Source organism: Pseudozyma flocculosa (genome assembly GCF_000417875.1).
Source record: "Pseudozyma flocculosa PF-1 unplaced genomic scaffold scaffold00006, whole genome shotgun sequence".
Classification (NCBI taxonomy): Eukaryota; Fungi; Basidiomycota; class Ustilaginomycetes; order Ustilaginales; family Ustilaginaceae; genus Pseudozyma; species Pseudozyma flocculosa.
In genome coordinates, this window is record NW_006920874.1 from 514,536 (window position 1) to 537,955 (window position 23,420).

Consider the following 23,420-nt stretch of genomic DNA (forward strand, 5'->3'; position numbering starts at 1 on the left):
AGTTCCCCGCTGGCATGATGCCCCAGGGCTACCGTCCCCCTCGCCCCCCGCGCGGTGGACCCAGCGCCGCCGGCCCTGCTCCCCCGGCCGGTGCCCGCCCTCCGGCTGGCGTCAACGGCGCTCCTCGCGGCCAGCCCATTCCCGGCCAGCCTATGCCGCCCCGCGGTGCCGCTGGCCGCCCCGCCGGTATGCCCGAGGTTGGTCAGCCCACCCTGACGGCCGCCGCGCTCGCCAAGGCTAGCCCCGAGGAGCAGAAGCAGATGCTCGGCGAGGCCATCTACCCCAAGATCAGCGCCACCCAGCCCGAGCTCGCCGGCAAGCTGACCGGCATGATCCTCGAGCTGCCCGTCACGGAGCTGCTCCACCTGCTCGAGGAGAACGAGGCGCTCGACGCCAAGGTCAACGAGGCCCTCCAGGTTCTCAAGGAGTTCGAGACCGCCGAGGAGCCCGCTGGTGCCGACGCCGGTGCCGCCGAGGAGAAGACCGAGGCCTAAATTATCGCGGTCCCCCTCCTCCCATTTCGACCGTACGATTGAGAGGCGGTCCGTCTCATCCTCTTTCCGACGTCGCAACCATCCCGGCCCCCCTCGCGCTGGCACCCTCACCCGCCCTCTGGAGTCTTCAGGGTCACGGCATCGAGCAAGCAGCAGCGCAGGCCGACTTGCTTTTCTTGTTGGCCTGCACGCGCGCATTCTCTCTTTTCTCTTGGGCTCCCGTCGCATGTAATATTTGTTTTCCACTTCACGCCTTGCTCGATGGCCCACGTTCCCCCCCTTCCTCTTTTCCGCTCGTTTGAGCCGGAGGCGGAGGGGGGTCGTGCGACTCGACGGGCGGGAGGGGTGGTTAACAGCGCAGGGTCGGCTTGGTTGGTTGGATGGACCGCGGGAGGAGGAGGTGGCTTGGAGGGAGAATGAAGGAAGTAGGAGGCGGGGGAGGAACGCCCATCGAAGCGTCGGTCAAGGCAACCGTCGATCTGGACCCATCGCTTTCAACACCCACCGTCGTCACGTCAGGGAGGAGATTCAAAAAAAACCTGGTCATCTTTCGGTGGTGCTGGCGATAGCAGCGGTCGTGCCCGTCTCGCTCGGGCCGGTTCCCCCCCCCATCTTCGGTCGGTTCCTCTTCATGGCGCCCCTTTCCCCCCTCGTCTCTGCTGCCATCCCCTGCTTGCCTACCATTTCATCGCTTTCTTTCGACTCAGCCACCCCATCGACCTTTCTGTTTGTGTCCTGAGCCCGCTCGGTGTGTAGCCTCTGCTCGGGCGCGTCTAGGAGCGGAGAGGAACGACGCTTCGAGCGGTCGTCGGACGGATTAAGAGATGGTAGAGTAAGGCGACGCCGGGCGCGGGATACAAGTACAGGGACACGAGGAGAGAGAGTAGCAGCGGCGATGGCGGGTAGCGGCGGCTCTGTTAGCAATGCGCCGGAGCGAGAAGGAGAGAGGGAACGGGTCGACTGCCGAGTCACACTTCAGTAGGCGTCTTCGTCGTCGTCGTCGTCCGAGTCGAGCTTGTACGACGCCTTGCGGGCCGTGGCGCGAGCGCGGCCGGTGCGCCTGGGCAGCGAGGCGACGCTGTCGTCGACGTCCTGCGACATTGAGACGTCGTCGTCGTCGTCTGACAAGTCCTTGGCGGCCTTCTGTGCCAAGCGACATCGAGCAAGAGATCAGAAACGGTTCTCGGTCAGCGTCCAGTGTTTGCGCTTGCTCGCAGCGTCGAGGGGCCCACACATGTTTGCCAGTCCGTACGTACCTTCTTCGATGCGGCGGTGGTGGCGGCCTTGCCCTTCTTGGCGCCCGCGGCTCCGACGACCCTCTTGGCGGAGGCGGCCTTGCTCTTGGGCGCGGGCAGCATCAGCTCGTCGTCGTCGCTGTCGCTCAGCGAGTAGGTCTGTGCCTTGGCCTTGGCCTTGGTCGCGGCGGCCGCCGCCGTCGAAGACGTCGAGGCGGACCTCGACGCGGACCCGGATGTCTTGGCCGCCTTGGCGTTCTTGGCGAGCGTCGAGGGCTTGCGGAACAGCGGGGCAAGCTTGGTGTCGTCGCCGTCGCTGCCATCGTCGTCGCTGACGAGCGATAGCGGCGTGGCGCTCTTGCTCTTCTTGGCCGGCGGCGGGCTCTCGGACTTGGGCTTCGACTTGACCGTCGTCGACGTCGTCGAGGGCGCGGCTCCGATGGCGGCAAGGTCGTCGTCATCGAGGGTGGCCGAGGCTGCCGTCCTCTTCTTGGGGCTGGGCTTCGACCTGGGCTTGGCGGACGCGGCGGTGGCCGCCTTCTTGCGCGCCGCCGCAGTCGACGGCTTGAAGTCGTCCTCGCTGTCGTCGCCGTCGTCGATGAGCAGGCCGTCGTCGTCGTCGTCCGAGTCCTTCAGGACCTTGCGCGCCGCCGCCCCGCTCTTGGCGCCCTTCTTGGTCTTGGCGGCGGCGGCGGCCTTGCCCTTCTTGCCCGAGTGCATCGACGTCTTCTTGGCGTGGCGGGTCTCGTCCTCGGCGAGCACCTTCTCCCACTCCTCCTCAAAGGCGTGCAGATCCTCGTCCCACAGGTTCTGGGGCGTCCTGCCGAGGAGGACCTTGATCTCGTCCTCCTTGACGTCGCGCTCCTGCAGCAGCTTGTCGACCTTCTCCTTGGTGAGGTTGTAGATCTGCATCGAGAGCAGGTAGTCAAAGTCCGAATCCGGACCGACCTCCTCCTCGGTCTGCTCCGCCTCGTCGCCCTGGTCGGCCTCGGCGGCCACCTTGGGCTTGACGACCTTGGGGATGGGCTTGAACTCCTTCTTGCGCAGGTCGACGACGATGTCGGCCTTTTTGCGGTTCGAGACGATCAGTTCGCGCGAGATGATCATCTGGATAAAGCGCGCCTGGTTCGACAGGCGGTCGTACTGGGCCTTGAGCGTGTCGATGAGGTGGTCCTTGCGCTTCTGGTAGTAGCTCAGCCGGATCATGTAGAAGTCCTCGAGGATCTCTTCGGGCGAGGCGTACTTCTTGATCTTGCCGTCGCTGTCAAAGAGGACCATGTTGGCCGTCGAGATGGTGTTGGACAGCTTGAAGAAGGCCTCGACGCCCTTTTCGGCTATCTCCTGCTGGCCCTTGGCGTTGAGCTCGACGACAAAGTGGACCGAGCGCTCGGTGTGGTACTCGCGGTACTCGCGCACTGTGGCGGGGATCTTGTCGGTGCCGGCGACGCGCTCCTCGAGGCTGGCCTTGTACGAGTCGGTCCAGACGCGGATGGGCAGCTCGGTGATCTCGTAGGTCTTTTCGTCGATCTGTGTGACGATGCCGCTGACCTTGAACTTGTCCGGCTGCACCTGCTCGATCTCGCCGGTGAAGCCGCGGAACCATGGCTTCATGGGCACCATCTCCTCGCCGGCCATGCGCCTGCGCAGGTTGGCGATCACGTCCGAGGGGTTGTAGTTGGGCACCGAGGAGCTCCAGCCGGTGCCGATGCCCTCGGAGCCGTTGAGGAGGACCTGGGGCACGACGGGCACGTACCACTCGGGCTCGATCGACTGGCCGTCTTCGTCGAGGTAGTTGAGCAGCTTCTCGTCGGACGGGTGGTAGAGGGCGCGGGTGATGCTCGGCACGTTGGTATAAATGTAACGGGCCGAGGCAGCATCCTTGCCGCCCGCCGCGCGCGTACCGAACTGTCCGTTGGGCATGAGCAGGTTGACGTTGTTGCTGCCGACAAAGTCCTGGGCCAGGCCGGTGATGGTCATGTACAGGCTCTGCTCGCCGTGGTGGTAGGCGGTGTGCTCGGAGACGTAACCGCCGAGCTGCTGCACCTTGATCTCCTGCCTGAGGTTGCGCCTGTAGCAGGCGTAGAGGATCTTGCGCTGGCCCGGCTTGAAGCCGTCAACCATCGAGGGGATCGAGCGGATGTTGTCGGCCATCGAGAAGAGGATGAGCTCCTTGTTGACAAAGTCGGCGATCGGCAGCTTCTCGATGTTGTAGTCGAGGTAAGTGCCCGGACGGAACTGGCGGAGCCACTCCTTGCGGTCGTCGGCCTTCTTCTTGTTGAAGGCGAGGTCGATCAGCTCGCGGTCGCCCGGCTTGGTGGTGTCAAAGGGGATGCGGTGCTTGGCCATGTTGTTGAAGTAGGTCTTGGCGTCGGCCGAGGTCGAGGTGCCGAGACCCTTGAAGTACTTGATCTGCCAGCCTGCACCGCGGTTGTTCTCCTCCTTCCAGCGATAGTACTCGGGCAGCGTGAAGAACGAGAGGGTGCGCTTGGCGTTCTTCTTGTGCGTCACGCGGATGATGGGCGTGATGAACTCGACGAGGAAGTTGGGCAGGCGCAGCAGCGACGGGTAGAAGTAGTCGAGGAAGTTGATCAGCAGGCCCTTGATGTGGGAGCCGTCGTGGTCCTGGTCGGCCATGATCATGATGCTGCCGTAGCGGAGGCTGGTGATGTCCATGTACTGCTTGCCGTGCTGGAGGCCGAGGATCTCCTTGATCGCCTTGATCTCGGCGTTCTTCATGATCTGCTCGTGGCCGGCGTCGCGGACGTTGAGCATCTTTCCTCGGAGCGGGAAGACGCCAAAGTTGTCACGGCCGATCTCGGAGAGGCCCTGGATGGCGAGCGCCTTGGCCGAGTCTCCCTCGGTGAGGATCAGGGTGCACTCGTGGCCCTTGCGCGTGCCGGCGTTGTTGGCGTCCTCGAGCTTGGCGATGCCCGTGATCCGGGTGCGCTTGTGGCCGTCGGTCTTCTTCATCGCCTGCTCCTGCTTGAACTTGGCAAACGACAGGATGTTGTCGACCACGCCCGACTTGATGACCTTCTTTGCGAACTCGTCAGTGAGCGTCCACTTGCTGCCAAACGCGCTCTGCTTGAGCGTCAGCGTCTCCTTGGTCTGGCCGTCGAAGGTGGGGTTGACAATCTGGCAATTGACAAACACCCAGAGCTGCTGTCGGACCTGGTGCGGCTTGACCGGCCCGTTCTTCTTGTCCTTCTTGACGTGGTCGATGAGGCGGTTGACGACCTGGTCGGCGACGTGGTCGACATGCTTGCCTCCCTTGATGGTGGCGATGTTGTTGACGAACGACACCTGGCGGAATTGGCCGTCGGACACGGCGAAGGCGACTTCCCACGTCCTGCCCTTGTCGGTGACGGCCTCGTAGATGATCGTCTGCTTGGACTTGGCCGCCGCGCCGCCCGCGGCGTCGCCGTCGGCCTCGCCCTTGGGGCCATCGCTCAGCTCGTTGATCGCCGAGACATACATCTCGACGTACTGCTTGAAGTTCTTGACCTTGAGACGCTCGCCGTTGAGGACGACCTTGATGCCCTGGACGGTGCCGGCCATGTCGTAGACCCGCTTCATCATCAGCGCCTCGATGTCGCCGTCCATCGAGTCCATGCCGAAACGCTTCAGGTCGGGCTTGAAGGTGATGCACGTGTACTCCTCCTTGCGCGAGTTTTTGAGGATCTTGGGCTTGCCCTTGGTGTGCATGTTGTCCGAGAAGGTCTGTTTGTACTTCTGCTCCGACTTGCGGTCGGCCGTCTCGACAGTGAACTCGGTCGAGTAGATGTTGGCCAGCTTGGCGCCGTAGCCGTTGCGTCCTCCGGTTACCTTGGCCTCGTCGTCGTCGTAATTGGACGACGTCAGCAAGTTGCCAAAGATGAGCTCGGGGATGTAGATCTTCTCCTTGGAGTGCATCTCGATCGGGATGCCCGCGCCGTTGTTCCACACCGAGATGGTGCCTGCCGCGCGGTCGATGTCGACCTTGAGCGTGTCCATCGACGGGTCGCGCACCTTGTTGTCTGCGGCGTTGACCAGGATCTCGTCAAAGATCTTGTAGAAGCCAGGCACGTACGTCGTCTCCCTGCACAAAAAGACGCGCAACAGCGGGCGAGGGTTGGGATATCAAAGCATGATCAGCCTCGCTGACGACATCTTTACGATGGGCGCCGTGGGCGCGGGACCGGCAACTCACCTGTACTCCATCTGCTTCTTTTCCGCGTCATAGACCCACAGCGGCTCCGTGTGCTTCTCTACGCTCCCGATGTAAGTGTCTGGGCGTTTGAGGACATGCTCGAGCTGGGAGAGCTTCTGATAGGTGTCGGAGGCGCTCTTCCCATTGGCGGCCTTCTTTGGCGGGGGGGCCTGGAACGATGCCTCGGCGTCGCTGACGACCATGCTGGCATCGGGATCCGAGACGCCGCCATTGCTGTCGCGCTTGGCCAGCGGCTTCTTCTTTGGCTTTGCAGCCGCCGTCGCCGCCGAGCCCGCCTTGGCCTTTGTCGTGGCTGCCTTTGTCGTCTTCTTCTTGGGGGGCGAGGAGGGCTCAAAGGCGTCAGAGGCGCCGTCGTAGACGTCGTAGGCGTCCGTGTCGGAGTCCATGGTGTGCTTGAAGCGGCTCGACGGCCGTGTCTCGGCCTGAGCAGGAAAGGTGTGAGGTAGCCGAGAAAGCGAGGCTCGCCGCGGCGCGAGGAGGGGGCTCGGACGTGGAGCGTGGGTATATGAGCGGGACGCAGGCGGTGAAAGAGGCGAGCGGCTGAGGACGGCGGTCCGAGTCGGTCGGCTGAGAGGAGATGTGGCGAAGGGGGAGGGGAAGAGGCCGCGAATGAGGGCGGAAGCGGAAGCCCTGGGGGGAGGAATGGTGGCGTGAATCAAGAGGCTCGCCGTCCTCGTCCGGTGCGGCAAGGTGGCGAGGGGAATGAGAGTGAGGCGGGTGATTTGGGCAGGGCGGCTTGCTCGCCTGGCCGTCGTCGAGGCGTGTTTGTCGGAAAGTGGTTTGATTGGTGGGTGGTCGGGACGAAGGGCAAGCCGAGGCAGGCGTAGCCGGCGCCAGAACGCGCGCGTGCGGTGTTGCTCTCTCTCGGCGAGCCAGAGGCAAGCAAGGCTCGGCCAGGCTAGGCAGGCGGCCATCAAGATTTTCGCTTCGCCCAAAAAGTCAACACGCCCGCCCCTCCGCCCGCAGAGGCTCAGGCCCAGGCATCGAAAGTCAAGCTCGGCCTGCCTGGCTTTTCCCCTGCTGGCGTGCAGGCGACGCGACGCCGACGCTGGGCGAGCCGCAGGCCCACGACCAACCCCGCCTCCGCCCGCAGCCAGCAGTCCCTGCCAGCGGCAGAGAGATCACGTGTGGCTCAGCGGTTCCTCCTCGTTCCCGCTGTCCTCCTTCGATGAAATATGACCACGCCGCTTCGACGCTCGTTCGTGGACATCGACAGGATGATGCGTTGCAGGCAGACTGAAAGCGGGTGATGTTGGTACATGGCGAGATACGGACGAGAGAGGTGACAAGGGAACCGCGAACGGCCAGGACCGGCTCATGCCCATCTGGCATCGAGCCCCGCGCGCTGGCCAGACCTAGGCCATGGGACGGCTGACAGCCTTCGCACCTCGGCCCGCCAGAAGGCGCCCAGCAACCTTCTTGATCGGCTCGATGCACGTTCGGGCGACTGGTCCGGCGAGCGCGATCGAAGCGGCGATGCGGACGGGGAGGAGCGCCTTGACAAGCGCGTAGGCGGCCACGGCGTTTGCAAACGAGCCGATCAGCTCGTCGGCCCGCTTGGACGCGTCGTCCGACACGTCCGTTTCGGCGGCGGTCCCTTCGACGTTACCGTCGCGATCGAAGCCAAAGAAGCCCATCTTGCGTCCATAGCGCTCGGCACGCACCATTCCTTCGTCGATCCAGGCGCGAATGTAGCCTGCGACCAGACCGGCCTCCTGGACGCTGCCATCACCGCCGCTGTCCTTTTCCTCCCCGCCTTGGAGCCAGTTCAGCGTCGCCTCTCCCGCTCCCAGTGCGCTGAGCAGGTAGAAGAGCAGCACCAGCGGCACAATCGCCGTCAACTCGTGCATCAGTCCGAACGCCACGACCATGCTCGCCGGGTCCGTCCCGTTCCTTTCGGCCATCGCCCACACCCTCTGCTTCGCACGCTGCAGCGTGGTGGATGGCGAGTCACCAGCGCGCGCCGGCTCCGGGCCCACCCAGTGGACGCTGTCCTTCTTGGCATCACCGCCCAGCCAATAAGGCCGCAACACGGCCGGCAGCACCAGCTTGCCGTCGGCGACGCCATAGTTTTCCAGGATGGCAACCACCAGCCTCGGGATGGCAGCGGCAGTGGCGTTGAGCGTATGGGCGAACTCGTTCTTTTTGGTGTCGTCCGACGCAGAATCGGATGGAGACGTCTGGTAGCGGACCAGCAGCCGCCTCGCCTGGTAGTCGGTGCAGTTCGAGGCCGACGAGACCTCGCCCCAGGATCCTCGCCCAGGCATCCAAACCTCGATGTCGTACTTGCGGTAGGCGCTGGCTCCGAGCTCCTCGGTCGGCATGTCCAGCACCCGATACGGCAGCCCGAGCGATCCGATGATCGACTCTTGAATCTCGCGCAACCTCTCGAGGGCCTCGTCGCTCTCGCTGCCCTCTGCCGATGTGGCGACAACCATCTCGACCTTGGTGAACTGATGGACTCGGTAGAGGCCGCGGGTGTCGGCACCACGGGCGCCCGCCTCGGCTCGGAAGGCGTGGCCGAGGGCGACGAGTTTGACGGGTAGGCTATCAGATTCTACGAGGGACCCGCCTCGGCGTTGGGATGGGCTTGACGGGAACGTGACGGCGGCAAGCAGCGATGCGAGCGGGATCTCTGCGGTCGCCGCCAGGCACAGATCGTTCAGGGACCTTTGCGGGTCCGACTTGGCACCGGTGCCGGTGCTCTTCGGCTTGTCGCCTTCCAGGAAATAGGTCTGCTTGGCCTTCTCGTCGCGCGGCCGGAAACCGCAGCGATCTGCGAGCTCGGCGCGGACCACGTCCGGAGGCGAGACTGCCGTGAATCCTTGCTTGATGACGACGTCGAGGGCATACTGAGACAGCGCGTGCTCTAGGAGCGAAATCGTCCCCATCAGGTACGGCCAGGAGCTGCCCGTACTGAGGACACCCGCAGCCATGTCGATATGACCGGATCGCAAGCTGGAGGCGAGGGTGAGATGGTCGCGAGTGGGATCTGGCTTCGGGTTGGGTGGGAAGTGCTTGAGCTGCAGCACCGAGTCCGGCTCCTGTTGCTTGACCACGTCAAACGACGCTGGCAGTTTCTGGCCGGGATCTTCGACCTTGACCACGATGGCCTCTGGCTCCGGCCCGACCGGCACCTCGGGATGGAGCGCGTTGGGCCAAGCCAGGCGGTATTCAAGGCTCCACTGCCGTAGCTCAATGTCCTCGGATACGAGCCGGGCGATCTCGTCCTTCAATGTCTTGGCCCTCTGTCGAAGCGAGGCGAGCTTCTCTCCCAGCTCTTCGGCCTCTGACTTGGCCGCGACCTCCTTTGTCGAGGCGTCAGCGGAGAGCGTCGCGTCCTCGGAGGCGATGACGGGCTCCTCGCCGGAAGCATTTTCGGCGGCTGAATCACTGGGTCCAGGGCCCGCGCTCGCCCCGTCCTCTGCGGGCGTCGACGTTGCCACCTCCCCCGATGCAGGGGGTGTCGCATCCGTGGTCGTCGCGTCGGTGGATGCCTCTCCGGTAGCTGCCATCCCCTCCGCACCCGTGTCGGTAGTTATTGTCGACGCCGCTTCTGCTGCTGAAGAGTCGCTATCCTTGGCCACCTCGTCTTTCCCGGCCTTCTTTGCCCCTTTCGCCTTGGGGGATGTGCTTTTTTGAGCCGCCTTTTGCTTCTGAGCCACCTTTTGCTGCGCGATGATCTTGCTCATTTGAGCCGTGATAGACTTCTGCTCGGCTGCGAGCGTTGCCCTTTGGCCGACGATCTCGCCGAGCCTGCGCTTGGCGGTGCGAAGACGCTCAAAGTCGGTATAGCTGTACGGCATCTTGCGCAGCTTCAACGAAGCCAAGGCGTTTTGCATGCCAGCTTCCGAGAGGCCCCTGTAGTCGAGGTAGGGGATGCTGAGTCGCCGGTTCTTTTGGAGGGGAATGGTGGTGCTGTGCGCCTGCTGCTTGGTCTTGACCTCCGGCTTGTTGGCCGCGGTCGACGAGGACGCCAAGCACCGAGCCGAGACTTGGAGGCGGGCCGCCGTGCTGGACGGGCCCGCGGCCTGCCGACGTAGCAGGCCGAGACGAGCCGTGGCCATCGCCATCGGCATTGCAATGGGTGTGGTGCTCCGGCGAGTGAGAGGCGAAGGCGAAGGAGGGAGGTGTTGGATGCGGTCGTGGACGAGGGAAGAGCCGAGGGGACACCATCCTGATGGCCTGTCCGGCCCAGCCCGCCCTCTTCTTGCGAAGGATTTGAGGCGTCGAGCGGCCCCTTGACCTTCCCGAGGACAAAAAATGGAGGCCGCGCACTTCCGAAGGCCGAGGATGAAGGCGGGCGTGCGTCTCAGCTCAGCGCGGTCGGTTCCGAAGGACGGGGCCCTTCTGCTGACGCAGCGCCTGGGCGGGCAGGCTGAGCCCAGCCGCTGCTCCGTCCAGGTTGCTTGACGCTTGGACCCATCCCCCAGCGAGCCGCCGTCTCATCACCATCCCCGACCACAGCACCCCTTCTCCTTGCCGTCGACGCCGCTCCCATTCCCAGCTTGGTCAAGCCTCTGTCCTTCCTCCAAGCCTCTGCGACAGACGCCTACCGTCTTTCGATAATCACAATGTCCAACCTCGCCGCTCGCTTCGCTGGTGCGTACCATCGTGACCCGCGCCCGGGCGCGGCAACCGGCGCTGCGGTCCACTGAAAGCTGACGTTCTCAAATCCCATCGCCGCGCTCTGATCATCTTGCAGTGCCGATCGGTCTCGGTGTCATGGCCCTCCAGGCCAGTCTGTACGACGTACCTGGCGGATACCGTGCCGTCATGTTCGATCGCTTCCAGGGTGTCAAGGACAAGGTGCGTCCTCGCCCCGCGCGCGATCAAGATGCTACGAACATTGTCGCTCACACCCAGCTTCTCCATTCTCTGGCTCATTACAGGCGACCAACGAGGGTACCCACTTCCTTGTGCCGTGGCTGCAGCGCGCCATCCTCTACGACGTCCGGGTCAAGCCCAGGGTGAGTAGCATTGATTTGTTAAAGAGTTCAACCTCCTGTACCACTTCATGGACGAGCGACTGACAAGGCCTACGTCGCTACCCCTCTACCTGGGCGCTCTGCAGAACATCTCGACGACGACTGGCTCCAAGGATCTGCAGATGGTCTCGCTCACGCTGCGTGTCCTCTCGAGGCCCGACGTGCAGCACCTCTCTAAGATCTACCAGTCGCTCGGCCAGGACTACGATGAGCGTGTGCTGCCGTCGATCGGCAACGAGGTTCTCAAGGCGACGGTGGCTCAGTTCGACGCTGCCGAGCTCATCACGCAACGAGAGGTTGTCAGTGCCAGGATCCGCGAGGACCTGCTCAAGCGCGCCAAGGAGTTCAACATTGTGCTCGAGGACGTCTCGATCGTGAGTATTCGCAAGGCGGCAGGACGCGGCTGCGACCGCCGGGCGTCGTGTGCATGGCTGACCCTGCCCTCGCCTCGTCGTTGCTCGCTGCGACCAAACAGACCCACATGACGTTCGGCCAGGATTTCACAAAGGCCGTTGAGCAGAAGCAGATTGCGCAGCAGGATGCCGAGCGGGCCAAGTTCATCGTCGAAAAGGCCGAGCAGGAGCGACAGGCGTCGGTCATCCGGGCCGAGGGTGAGGCCGAGGCGGCGCAGACGATTTCGCGGGCACTCGAGAAGGCGGGCGACGGCCTGCTGACGATCCGCAGGATTGAGGCGTCCAAGGAGATTGCCCAGACGCTGAGCGGCGCCAGGAACGTCACCTACCTGCCCCACGGCCAGAACATGCTGCTCAACATGCAGGCCTGAGCAGCGTCGAGCCGGTCATGTTTTGCCTTGCAGTCACCACCTCTCCCTCTCTCGCTCTCTCTCTCTCTCTCGGGCCAACGCCACCCGACCATCGTGTCGGTCCTCACCACTACTTGTAATCAGTACGCAGCCCGACGCAACCCCTATCCGCCTGACATGCTTTGATTTCAGATGGCGTGCGACACTCTGAGGCCGTGTGCATGTGTTGGACGCCGGCCTGGCAGTGGGGGAGAGGACGCGGTGCGGGCGGGCCACCGTGCGGGGACGCCAGGGAGCAGGCAGGCCGGCCAGGACAGGAAGGACTGCAGCGCGGAGCCGAGCCGAGTCGCCTGGCTTGCCAGGCCAGCAGCAGGCTGCCAAGGGTGTCGGGAGGCGGGCGAGGGCGATGCCGAAATTTCATGCAGAGGCAGAAATGCCAAATTTTTTGAAGCGGCAGGCGCCAGGCCAGCAGGCGGGCAGGCGGGCAGGCAGAAGCAAGCAGCAGCAGCGCAAGCAAGCATTCAGATTTGGCCTTCCCGCTCAGCATCGTTGCAGCCAGCCACACCAGAACCCCATCACCTCACCTCGCTCCGCCCGCACTACCGTATACCCCAACTGCTTGAAGGTCGCTCACGGAACATCGCTCCTTGTCGTCTTCGATTCGCACCTACACGGCAGCCGCTCTGACATCAACCTGTGCGACAGACCGACTCCGAATCGCCTACCAACCAACACCCAGTCGTCAGCCTACTCGACACCCACCGCAGCGACCATGGTTGCCACACTGTCCAGCTCCAAGGCGGCCTCGGCCTCCACCCCTTCCTCGTCCAAGAGCAAGGCGTCTCCCTCCAAGAAGAGCGCCAAGTCGGACCTCGTCGGCGCATCCACGTCCAAGGCCGCCGCCGCCGCCACCGCCTCCGACGATGGCGAGCTCGACTCGGCGGGCGTCGTCCTCAAGCACCGCAAGCCGTTTGGCCAGGAGGACGACGACGACGACTCCGACGATGACGTGTTCGAGGACGCCACCGAGGGCAACATGAGCATGAGCCACGCCGCCGCGCTCGGCTCCATGGACGAGGACGAGGACGACCTCATGATTTCGTCGACCTCGCACATCGACACGTCGGCAGCACCAGCAGACGAGGCGCCAATGACGACGACCGCAGCAGGTGCGCCGCAGGCGGGGAGCGGGATGCAGGTCGACCTCACCAACAAGCCGTCGTTTGCGCCCATCTCGAAAAAGGCGGCCGACGCCAACCTGACTGGCGTCGCAAAGGGCCAGCTCCGGAGGATCCCAATCCCGCCCCACCGCATGACGCCCCTTCGAAACGACTGGCACAAGATCTACACGCCGCTCGTCGAGATGGCCGGGCTGATGGTCAGGATGAACACCGAGAGGAAGATGGTTGAGATCAAGGTGAGTGCGGTGCAGCGTAGTGCAGGGCGAAGCATGCGAAGCGGTGCGATACTGGGCCGCCATGCGAAGCGCACAGAGGCAGAAGAGCTCACACCTCTCTCTCGATGTGCGCCTGCGATGCTTGACTCCTTCCCCGCCGACAGTCGTCAAAGTATACGACAGAGCAAGGGATGCTGCAGAAAGGCGCCGATTTCGTCAAGGCGTTTGCGCTGGGCTTCGAGGCCGACGACGCCATCGCGCTGCTGCGGATGGACGACCTGTTCGTCGACACGTTTGAGATCAAGGACGTAAAGACGCTCCACGGCGACCACCTCTCGCGCGCCATCGGCCGCATTGCCGGCAAGGACGGGCGCACCCGCTTCGCGATTGAGAATGCGTCGCGCACCCGCGTCGTCGTGGCCGACACCAAGATCCACATCCTCGGCAGCTTCCAGAACATCAAAATCGCCCGCGACGCCGTCGTCGCCCTCATCCTCGGCAGCCCGCCCGGCAAGGTGTACGCCAACCTCAAGACCATCGGCGCGAGGCAGAGGCAGAGGGCCTAGAGGCTCGACTCGACTTCGGCGTCCGCCGCGTCTTCTTGGAAGAGGCTCGGCCTCGCCTCTCTCTTCTTCTTCTCTACTTCCTTGCAATGGCTACGACGATCTGCTCCTCTCACCATCATCTCCCGTCCACGTCGCCGTGTTCGTCGACTGTCGGCCATCGGTCGTCTGACTGCAGACTTGCGCGCACCGACCGCGTCCATCTCGGTCGCTCCGCCCGCTCCGCCACACGAATCACGACCTCGATGGCCAGCAGTGGATAAGGGGGCATGCGATGGATTGCGGCGGATAAGAGTAGACTGAGCAGGTCGCACCAGGAGCTAGGGGACGGGGAATGGCTATGAGACAGCGCGAAGGGATGATGAAAGACGGACGGTGAACGATGGATGACTGGATGGGTAGCGGCCGATGATGGGGTTGGATTTGTGCTGAAGATGGTGAACAGGGCATATCGACGATGATGATGGTGAGCAGCAGCCAGAGAGGGGCGGGGCGGGGCGGGGTGGCGCTCTCTCTCTTCGCCCTCGCTGACCCGGCTGCGCTTGGACGGTTGCTAGCAAGCTTGCTTGGTTGGCCTCCTGGCCTTTTCTTACAGGCCAATGGCGACCTGGCCCCTGCCCCCTCCCAGCTCCTCCTTCCTCACCGCCTCCTTTTCGCGCGCCATGGCCTCCCACCCGCGTGAGCGCACCACGCGCTCCTCCTCCTTGGACCAGATCCGCCGGATCGTGTCGACGAGCGTGCTGCTGCACCCGGCCGCCGCTGTCGAGGATGCGGGCGCGGCGGTCGTGATGCCCTTGAGCACGTCGTCGGCCGCCACCAGCAGGGCCGCGGTCCGGTTGGCAGCGAGGAGCTGCTTTTTGGCCGCCCGCTTGCCGCTCGGCGACACGCCGCTGCTCATCACGGCCACGTTCAGCGACGATCGCGACGACGACGCGGCGCCGGCCTCGGCGTCGGAGCAGAGGCGGAGAATGCCCTGCACCTCGAGCAGCTCAAAGACGCCAAGCAGCTCGGAGCTCTCGAGCGCCGAAAAGGTGCCGTCGTTCTTGAGCAGCGACGCATAGGTCGACTCGACCTCGGACAGCCGGAGGCCGCTCGACAGCGAGCCTTTGGACACGCGCGGCGCCTGCGAGCCCGAGGCCGAGCCCAGGACGGCCATGCCCTCCCGGGCGCGGAGGTCGGCGACGAGCAGCGAAAGCAGCACGAGCTTCGGCTGCAAACCGAGGTTGCGGATCTTGGACAGGTTCGGGCTGCCCAGCACCGTCGCGAGAACCTTGAGGATGTGCGCCGGTCCGGCCTTGGCAGCCGTCTCTGGCGTCAGGTGGCTGAGGACCTTGGCACGCGCCGAGGCCGATTCTGCCGTGGCGAAGACAGTGACGGCGGCGGCGCCCGCGGCCACAGCAGGTGCGCTGCCCTCGCTTTGACTGGCCTCGGTCTCGATCGATTCTGAACCGGCGGACTCCTGCTGCTTGGAAGCCTCGGCGAGGGCTTTCTTCCTCTGCTCGGCCTCGACCATCTCGACGGCCAGCCTTGCGGCGTCGAGCGCCTTGCGCAGGTCTCCAGTCGCCGCGGCGATCTTCTTCGCCAGCAGCTCGACCGCGGCGGGTGTGAAGAGCGGTAGGTCTTTACTCGGCTTCTGTCCTTCGCCAGCATTCGCAGCGGCGCCGGTGCTGGCATCGTCATCGACGTCCATGGCCTGCGTGGATCCGGCTCCCGTGACCTCCACGTAGCTCGGATGCAGCCCCATGAGGCGGTCTCGGATGACGTTGACGATTTCTGTCGCCTCGAAAGGCCGGAAGTGGAGCAGCGCCGGCGATGCGCCCTTGCTGGCGAGCAGCGGCACGAACCGCTCCGTGAGGTCGAGGGAGTTGGCGATACCGATCAGGCTGCAGGACGGAGCGGACCGCCGCTTGCCCGCCGGAGCCATCGGCGAGGCCCAGGAAAAGAGCCGGTAGAGGACGTTCTGGTGCGCCCGGCTGTGCAGCAGGTGGTCCATTTCGTCGAGCACGATGAGGATGCGCTGGCTTCCGTCCTTGATCAGGCTGGACAGTGCCCGCTCGGCCTCGACATCCGACTGGCCCTCGGCGGCGTCCGAACCCAGCGCGCTCAGCACTTTACCGAACACGAAGCGCGGGTGCGAGAGCGTCATGCAGTTGACAAAGGCGATGCGGGTCGGCCTCGCCCTTTCCGACACCGTCGACGACGACAGGCCGTTGAGCACCGACCGGACCAGCGCCGTCTTGCCCGTACCGGGGAGTCCGCAGACGTACAGGCATCCGGACTCGGTGTCGCCATCGAGCTCGACATCGAGGCTGTCGGCGCGGGATTTGGCGTTCGGGAAGAGGCCGAGTCGCTGGTCGAGGAACTGTTCGATGGCGACACGCTCCTTTGCCCTGCCGACGACCTTGACGTGCGAGTCGGTTCGACGGTCGCCGCAAATGGTGAGGCCAGCCTCGGTCTCGGCGGGATCGACGCCGGCCGCGTAACGGAGCATGGCCCGCGCGTGCGAGTAGACGTTCGAGTACTGCTCGGCCGCGGGCATGCTCGAAGACTTTGCCAGAGCGTCGTGCACCGTGGGCGAGGGTTCGCGCGAAGTCATGGCCGTGGTGGCGGCGCTCGACGAGCTCCCTGCCTGGCTGGAGGCGTCGAAGAGCGAACCACTTGCAGTGCCGGAAGATGCCTGGGATCCAAAGTAGCTGTCCATGTCCTCGACGTCGAAGCTGGCGGTGTCGGAGGTCGCGGCCGCCTTGCGGGGACTCAGCCGCATTCTCGAGAAGGGCGTGCCGGGTGTCCTGAGGCCTGCGCGGTCCTCGACGTCCTCGTCGATGGCCTGACGGGAGCGCTTCCTCCCGCTGCTGCAGCTGCTGTTGCTGCTGCTGCCATAGTTGGCCAACGCGGGTCGCGGCGGTGTGCTCAGAAGGCTCGAAGTGGCGGGCGAGGAGCGCGATGCAAGATCCGAGCGGCTCCGGGTGGTGCGCTTCGAGGGCGTGCGCGGCAGAGCCACGGCTGATGTCGATGCCGACGCCGATGTCGAGGCCATTGCGGATTGTCGGCGGGTGATGTTGGACGATCGTGTCGACGACGACGGGATCATGGCGAACCGAGGACGGAGCGAAGAGACGGAGGGGATGATGGCGGAACAGACGACGGAGGTGCAGGGGAGGGTTGGGGGAGGGAGGGAGTGAGGGAGGCGAGGATCGGTCAGCGCCCAAGGGTCCGAGGTGAAGCCAGGCACCAGAGCAGAGGCGGCAGGCTAGAAGGAGGCAGAGCCCGTGGCCCTCGGTGCTCGCGTAAAGAGGAAAAGGGCAAGACCTGGCGAACGCGAAATGGAGGCGCGTCGGACGCGTCGTGTTGGTCCGATGAGAGCCAGGCGATAGAGCAGAGGCGGGCCCGATGCTCGTCTTTTTTTTAGAACCCCGGTGGGCAGCTGCAGCTTCCTGCAGCTGCATCGAGGCAGGCCCAGATGAGCACCGGGTCGGCCGACGGCGGCCAGCGTCGATCGCAGCTACGCAGCCCTGCCTGGCCCGGCCCGCCATGGCCTCGTGCCGCCATGCGTCTTACTTCGTCGCCCCTTCTGGTCCACTATTCGTCGACGAGAAGGATGGAGGAAGGACAGAGCGCACGGAGCTGCCCAAAACCTGCCTCCACCGGGAACGCTCCTCTCCCGCACCGGCCAGTTGCCCACCTGCGAGGCAGCGGGCTCGCCTGCGTCGCCTCGTAACAGTATGGGCAATGCGATCCGGCGAAGCACGACCAAGGCACACTGATAGGTCAACGCGAACGGCGAGGTACTCACAGGAAGGGCTGGACACGATCGAGCGGGTTGCCGCCAGCGTTTGGGGCCTCCTCATGCGGTCGGTGCGTTCGGCGGCGTTGACGGCCCGAGGGGTGCTGTCGACGGGAGAGGCGACGGCGGACGACTGCCGCTCCATCAGCGAGCTTCGCCGACCGCGGGTGCGACGGGCGACCGACTCTTCCTGGGCGTCGCGAGCCTCCTGGTTGAGAATGTCGGAGCTGGCGCAGCGGAAGGGGGCCACGTTCTCCTTGTTGCCGTCGTTGGGCTCGTCGCTGCCCTGCGACTGCTGCGAGCAGCCGCCCAGGCGGTTGCGACCCTGGCTGCCGTTCTCGTCGTCCGACGACTCCGAATCGCTCATGCGTTCGCTGCCGAGGATCGAGCGCCTGCTGGACGAGATCGAGGAGCTTGAGCGCCGAGGCCCCGTGGGTCGACTGCCGGCCTTGCTGGGAGAGCCTTGGTTGCTCGAGGCGAAGGCAGACCGTCTCGTGTCTGCAGCAGCGGCCAAAGAGCAAGCCGGTGTCGATGCGTTGCGAGAAAGGCGGGGCTTGCGGAGGATCCTTGCGAGCCCCTGGCTGGAGACGCTGGTCGGGATGCGGACGCCGGGCAGGCCCTGCTGCATCGGTGTGCTGGAGGCGGACAGGTTCTGCCTCGACTTGATGGCATCGATGTCGTCTTCGCCGTTGGTAGCCATGGCAGATCCTGCCTGGAGGCGGGCAGAGAAGGCCCGAGTGTTTGGCATGGTTCGATGGGGTGTCCGGTGGTGCCGAGGAGGCCGATGGAGCGTTGCGTCTTCGCCGGCGTCCTTGGGTGCTCCAGGAGAGATCGAGCTTATATCGCTCAGCAGCCGACTGTCGAGGCGCACGGTCGGGCGAGCCTTGTGGGCGGGTTCAGATGCGAGCGGGCGCCGTTGTGTCGAGGAGCGCTGGAGAAAGGATGTGGACGGGGAGAAGAGGGGGGTGCGCTTTGGGCTTTGGCGTGGAGGGAGGCGGTGGACCGAAGGATAAGCTTCTATGCAGCGGCGAGATGGGGGGGTTGGTTTGCAGGTCGGCGAGCGTAGCACTTGGGACGGCGATGATGAGAGAGGGCGTCGGTGGTTGTGGTCCTCGCGAGCAAGCAGAGGATCGTCTACGGTATCCTGGAGAGGCTGACTGGCGAGCGGGCTGGCTGGCTGGCTGGCTGACTGGCAAGCAAAGCAGCCCGGCTTGGCCTCTCGCTCAGAGAGGCAGGCACCCGTCCCACGTCTCTTTTCGCTTCGCGACCCGCGACCGCGACGCTGGCCTCCTGGTCTGCCTGCCTGTCCGGCCTGTCCGGCCTGCCAGGTCCCTGCCAGGCAGCGGGCCCGGACCCGCTGGGGCTTGAACACTTTACTCGACAGACAGGCCCTGGCAGCAGCCGCCAGTTCGTCCTACGCTACGCTGGGCTTGGGCTCCCTTTCTGGCCAGGCGAGTCCCTTTTTTCCCCTCGCCTGGCTGCCTGGCGGGCAGGCCTCTCGGCGCGCTCGCTCGGTCCTTTTGTCCCACCGTCCGCCCGAAGACGGACACGACGATATGTAGATGTGCCCACGCCGAAATTGGGGCCATGCCGCCAGGGGGTGCTTCGTGCGCTCGGACCGCCGCCGCCAAACCACGGAGCCACGGCAGCGCCATGCGTGAGCCTAACCTTGCCTGCTTTGTCCTCCCGCTCAATCGAGCCTCGTCAGGGCAGGGCAGGGCAGGGCAGCCCAGCCCAGCGCCGGCCAGCCAGCAGAAAGGGAGCTGGTCTGGACCGGACCCCCCCCCACGCGTAAAGTGGTGAGGGCGTGTCGCGGCGGCCCGATATCCTCCTTCCCCGATGTGACCGATGACGATGTGGAGAAACACCGGCGCGGCCTCATCGGGGCGTGAGGTTGCGCGGGGAGCGTCGGGCAAGAAGGGATGACGGGCAGGCCAGAAAGAGGCGGCCGGCCGGTTCGGTCGGTCGGTCAAGCGGCGGCCAGAAGGCCTGCCAGGCTAGGACAGGCCAGGCCAGGCGGAGCAAGCCACTGCTTCCACCTATCACGCTCCTCGCTCCAGACCAACGACAGGCATCGCCACCAGCATCAGCGTCCCTTTCTCCTCCGCGCAATCACCCGCGCAACAGGCCGATCGCTACTGCCGGACACCAGCTTCCGCCGCAAACGCAGGCACACGGAAACGGAGCATACCTGAATCGCGCGCGCCCATCCGCTCGTGAAGCCTTCGCCGACACCTTTCTGGGCACCAGGACCGCCTTCGAGGAAGGCTGCCGCTGCCAGCCGGTCAAGCACCCGCAGCGATGAGCGGCACTCACACGCCAGCGGAGCCATCGAGCTCGTCGACCATCCGATCGACGCTCTCCGACGCCATCTCGTCGACCAAGGCGTACCTGCACCCCTTTGCCCAGACGGCCGCGCCCTACGGCTTTAGCCGCAACGGCGACCACGGCGGCCAGGCCGAGCCGCACCGCCTCCTCTCGGACGTCGCACCCCAGCTCATGACCAACCGCATGATGTCGGCCGTCGTCAACTCCAACACGGCGCTTGGCATCGCGCCGCAGAGTCAGCGCCGCGCCCGCCTCTTCCTCACCCCTCAGTTCTCTCTCACCAGCCCAGCACGCTCGCTGGTGCGCTTCGGCGGTTCCCTGGTCCAGTCGGGCATCGGCAGAGGGCCTGGATCCGGCCTCACGTCGCACGAGCTCTACGTGCTCGAGGAGAGCGACCGCATCCTCTCCTCGGCCGCGCAGGACCTCAGCCTCGACTCGGACGCCATCGGGTCGGGCAACCGAGCCTCGATCGAGGGCAGCAAGGGTGGCAGGACCGATGCCTCCGTCTCGCTCCTCCGCGGCTTCCAGGCGACGGTTCCGAGCGCCCTCGAGGGACGCAGCAGGAGACGAAAGGTGCGCGCCATCGCCAGCGGGCTCGAAGGCGACGAGGCTGGCGGAGGTACCCCCAAGCGGCTGGGCCTCAAGGCGATGGGCGACCGTGCTCGTGGACTCATGGTCGAAGGCGACGACTCGCCCGAGGCAGTGTCTGCCTTTTCAGCCCGCGAGCAACGGCACGCGCGGAGATCGCAGGCCGCCAAGACGCTGGCAAAGGGCAAGGAGGGAAGCAAGCTCTCCGGCATCGACGTTGCCGAGCTTGAGAGGCAGATGGAGGAGATCACGCGGGAGAAGGACGACATCGGCGTCAAGCGATCCCTGATCGACTCCGAAATCGCTGCCGTCGACGCCAAGATCCAGACGCTGGAGCGAATCAAGTCCGGCCTCAAGGACAAGCTCCTCGGCCTTCGGGAAGAGGAGCTGGAGCTCAACGACGAGCAGGAGGGCGTCAGCGAGCTGCTCGCCGTGCAGAAGCACCGCCGTGCTATGCCGGGGGGGCCGGGCGCGGCCGCCAACGTCTCGGCCTCTGGCGCCACGGCGCACCAGAGCTCCAGCCGGCGGCGGAAGGGGCCTCTTTTCATGCCGTCCGAGCACGACGAGCTGCCGTCGGGCGTCGCCTTTATGACGCTGGCCAATCACGGCGCTCCCATCACGGCGCTCGACTTTTCGGAACCCTACGGCACGCTGGTCTCGGCTTCGGCCGATGACACCGTGCGCGTGTGGGATCTGGCCTCGGGCGACGAGGTCGGCAGGCTGCGCGGCCACAGCGCCATGGTCAAGTGTCTTCAGGTCGAGGACGAGATCTGCATCACTGGCTCGGCCGACAGCTCGCTCAAGATCTGGGACCTGACCAAAGTCGAGGACTTTGAGACCCGTCTTGTGATGAGCGCGTCGGGCGAGCTGCCGCCGCGCAACAAGCATGCCGTCAACGGCGACGACCAGACTGCGTCCATCATCCAGGACTCTGCAGCTGCGGACGACGGCGAGGCCGAGGCCAAGGATGAGCATGACCCTTGCCTCCGAAGCCTAGAGGGCCACAGCAAGGCGGTGACCGCGCTCTACTTTGACGATAACTGCCTGGTGAGTCCACTAGGGCTAGCGGGCAACATCATCCGTGGCTTTGCTCTGCAGACTTTGCGCTCGGCCGCTCGGAGACTAACTCTTGCTGCTCTGTTTCTTCGACAATGCCGCTCTTCTCCAGGTGACGGGCGCTTCGGACAAGACGCTGCGGCAGTGGGACCTCAACACGGGGCAGTGCGTGCTGACGATGGACATCCTCTGGGCCATCTCGAACCCGACGTCGTCGCAGGCGCTGTCGCAGTCCGAGTTTGGCTTCCCGTCGTCGCCCAGCCGCAAGGCGACGAGCTCGTCGATCCTCGGGCCGTCGCGGCCCGAGCTCAGCTCGTCGAACTCGTTCAGCGTGCTCAACAACTTTTCGGGCGCGTTCTCGTACCCGACGCCGCCGTACCAGGACGGCAGCTGGGAGATGTATCAGGACTTTGTGGGGGGCGTGCAGTTCTGGGGCTACGCGCTTGCCAGCGGCAGCGGCGATGGTGGCGTGAGGATGTGGGACAGTGAGTAGGCCGCCGACGGCTCCGCAGCAGATCCTGCACGACGATCGCACTAAGCTGACCCTCTCCTCCTCTCGCTCGCCGTTCCCTGTCCTCCCTCGCTCGTCGACGCCGCAGTGCGTACGGGACAGGCGCACCGGACGCTGCTGGGCCACACGGCGCCGGTGACGTGCCTCCAGTTTGACGAGACGCACGTCATCTCGGGCAGCCTGGACAAGTCGATCCGGATCTGGGACCTGCGCATGGGGTCGATCTCTGACACGATCCGCTACGACTACCCGGTCACGGCGCTGCAGTTTGACACGCGCAAGATTGTGGCGGCGGCGGGCGAGAATGGGGTCAAGGTGTTTAACCGCACCACGCTGCAGCACGGGTCGCTCACGCTCAACGGCCACACGTCGCCGGCGGAGCGGATGCGGTACATGGACAAGTACGCCGTGTCGGGTGGGCGCGACTGCCTCATCAAGACCTGGGCGCTCTAATCGGACTCGTTCGAGGAGCAGCCGCCGGGAGGATCCGGAAGAGCACATGATGGAGGAGGAGGTCGTAGAGTGGCCCACGGTCCACGTGCGCGCCGGCTTCGTTTCTTGCAACCTGCCTACCTACTGGACCCTTTGACCCCCTTTTGCAACTCTGGCCATTGATGCCTGCCTCGTCTGGCATTGCCACCGTCGCCCGGCGTCACCCTCGTACGCCTCTCGGGTCTGGCGTTTCTGTCCGCTGCCAAGCAGGCGATGCGTATCAGATTGACAACCGAAGGACATGCTGTGGCAGAGGCTAGGGGCCTTTGACAAGCGGGCAGAAGCAAGCTGACAGCCCAGGCTGCTTGTGCCGATCCAGCCCCCTCGGCCAGCCATCTTGAAATTCCGAGATTTGGAAAAAGGGGGGCCGTGGCCGGGGGCAGGGCGAGGCGAGGCGAGGTGAGGCGAGGCGAGGCTGCACTTGAAATCGAGGCGACACTTGATTCACTCTCCAGGGCGCAGGCGGGCGGCGCTGATGGACTGCAGAGGCCGAGGCAGCCAGGCAGGGCACGGCATGTTTGGCCGCCAGCCAGGCCACAAGCAAGCAGTACCGACGCAGAGGCAGGCATGCCAGCCGGATCCACCGACTCGGTTCGACCATCACTACCATCACCTGCCTGCCTTCATCGCCTTCACCGTCATCGCCTCACCCAGACCGCGAGGGCTTTGCATTTCTGCCTTCGCGCGCCCTTTTGAGCCGCCTCGACCCTATCGCCACCGTCGACTGCCACCTCGCTCAGCTGCGCTTTTCGACCGACAGATCCTCGGCCGCCCCCTCTTTGCGTCCACTTCGAGCATTCTCAGCACGCTCAGCGGCACAGATCGCCTTGCTAAATACACTGCCAATTGTGCACCTTTCCCCAGCATCGGTTGCTATTCAAAGCGCCCTTCGTCGAGGCCTCTCCGTCCACGCTGGCAGCCACGGCAGACCTCTGTACCCCATTCCGACCCCGACGGACCTCCGAAAGCAGACGTCTCGTCCGCCTTCACTCAAAGCGCCAGCACGACAAAC

At 64.9% G+C, this 23,420-nt stretch overlaps 7 protein-coding genes across 7 annotated transcripts in view; 4 read left to right on the forward strand and 3 right to left on the reverse strand.

Moving 5' to 3' along the window:
• Positions 1–494, forward strand: part of PFL1_02286 (uncharacterized protein) — a gene marked incomplete at both ends in the record, with an annotated part of 1,986 nt that extends 1,492 nt beyond the window's left edge. The window contains one exon of the mRNA XM_007879799.1: positions 27–494. Within this exon, the coding sequence (XP_007877990.1) occupies positions 27–494 (468 nt within the window). The remainder of the gene's footprint in view (positions 1–26) is intronic.
• Positions 495–1,469: 975 nt separating this feature from the next.
• Positions 1,470–6,325, reverse strand: PFL1_02287 (uncharacterized protein; the record flags this gene model as incomplete). The annotated part of the gene is made up of 3 exons (XM_007879800.1): positions 1,470–1,637; positions 1,751–5,807; positions 5,919–6,325. 3 exons carry the CDS (start codon positions 6,323–6,325, stop codon positions 1,470–1,472), a joined length of 4,632 nt encoding a protein of 1,543 aa, XP_007877991.1.
• A 969-nt stretch (positions 6,326–7,294) lies between these two features.
• PFL1_02288 (uncharacterized protein) lies at positions 7,295–10,006 on the reverse strand (the record flags this gene model as incomplete). Its single annotated transcript, XM_007879801.1, has 2 exons — positions 7,295–7,867; positions 7,919–10,006. The coding sequence occupies 2 exons, from the start codon at positions 10,004–10,006 to the stop codon at positions 7,295–7,297; spliced, it is 2,661 nt and encodes an 886-aa protein (XP_007877992.1).
• Positions 10,007–10,513: 507 nt separating this feature from the next.
• Positions 10,514–11,711, forward strand: PFL1_02289 (uncharacterized protein; the record flags this gene model as incomplete). The annotated part of the gene is made up of 5 exons (XM_007879802.1): positions 10,514–10,541; positions 10,645–10,748; positions 10,832–10,909; positions 11,014–11,301; positions 11,403–11,711. 5 exons carry the CDS (start codon positions 10,514–10,516, stop codon positions 11,709–11,711), a joined length of 807 nt encoding a protein of 268 aa, XP_007877993.1.
• A 751-nt stretch (positions 11,712–12,462) lies between these two features.
• On the forward strand, positions 12,463–13,652 carry PFL1_02290 (uncharacterized protein; the record flags this gene model as incomplete). The annotated part of the gene is made up of 2 exons (XM_007879803.1): positions 12,463–13,107; positions 13,251–13,652. The coding sequence occupies 2 exons, from the start codon at positions 12,463–12,465 to the stop codon at positions 13,650–13,652; spliced, it is 1,047 nt and encodes a 348-aa protein (XP_007877994.1).
• Positions 13,653–14,238: 586 nt separating this feature from the next.
• PFL1_02291 (uncharacterized protein) lies at positions 14,239–18,133 on the reverse strand (the record flags this gene model as incomplete). The annotated part of the gene is made up of 2 exons (XM_007879804.1): positions 14,239–16,652; positions 17,443–18,133. The coding sequence occupies 2 exons, from the start codon at positions 18,131–18,133 to the stop codon at positions 14,239–14,241; spliced, it is 3,105 nt and encodes a 1,034-aa protein (XP_007877995.1).
• Positions 18,134–19,734: 1,601 nt separating this feature from the next.
• PFL1_02292 (uncharacterized protein) lies at positions 19,735–22,369 on the forward strand (the record flags this gene model as incomplete). Its single annotated transcript, XM_007879805.1, has 3 exons — positions 19,735–21,396; positions 21,518–21,890; positions 22,005–22,369. The coding sequence occupies 3 exons, from the start codon at positions 19,735–19,737 to the stop codon at positions 22,367–22,369; spliced, it is 2,400 nt and encodes a 799-aa protein (XP_007877996.1).
• Positions 22,370–23,420: the final 1,051 nt, after the last annotated feature.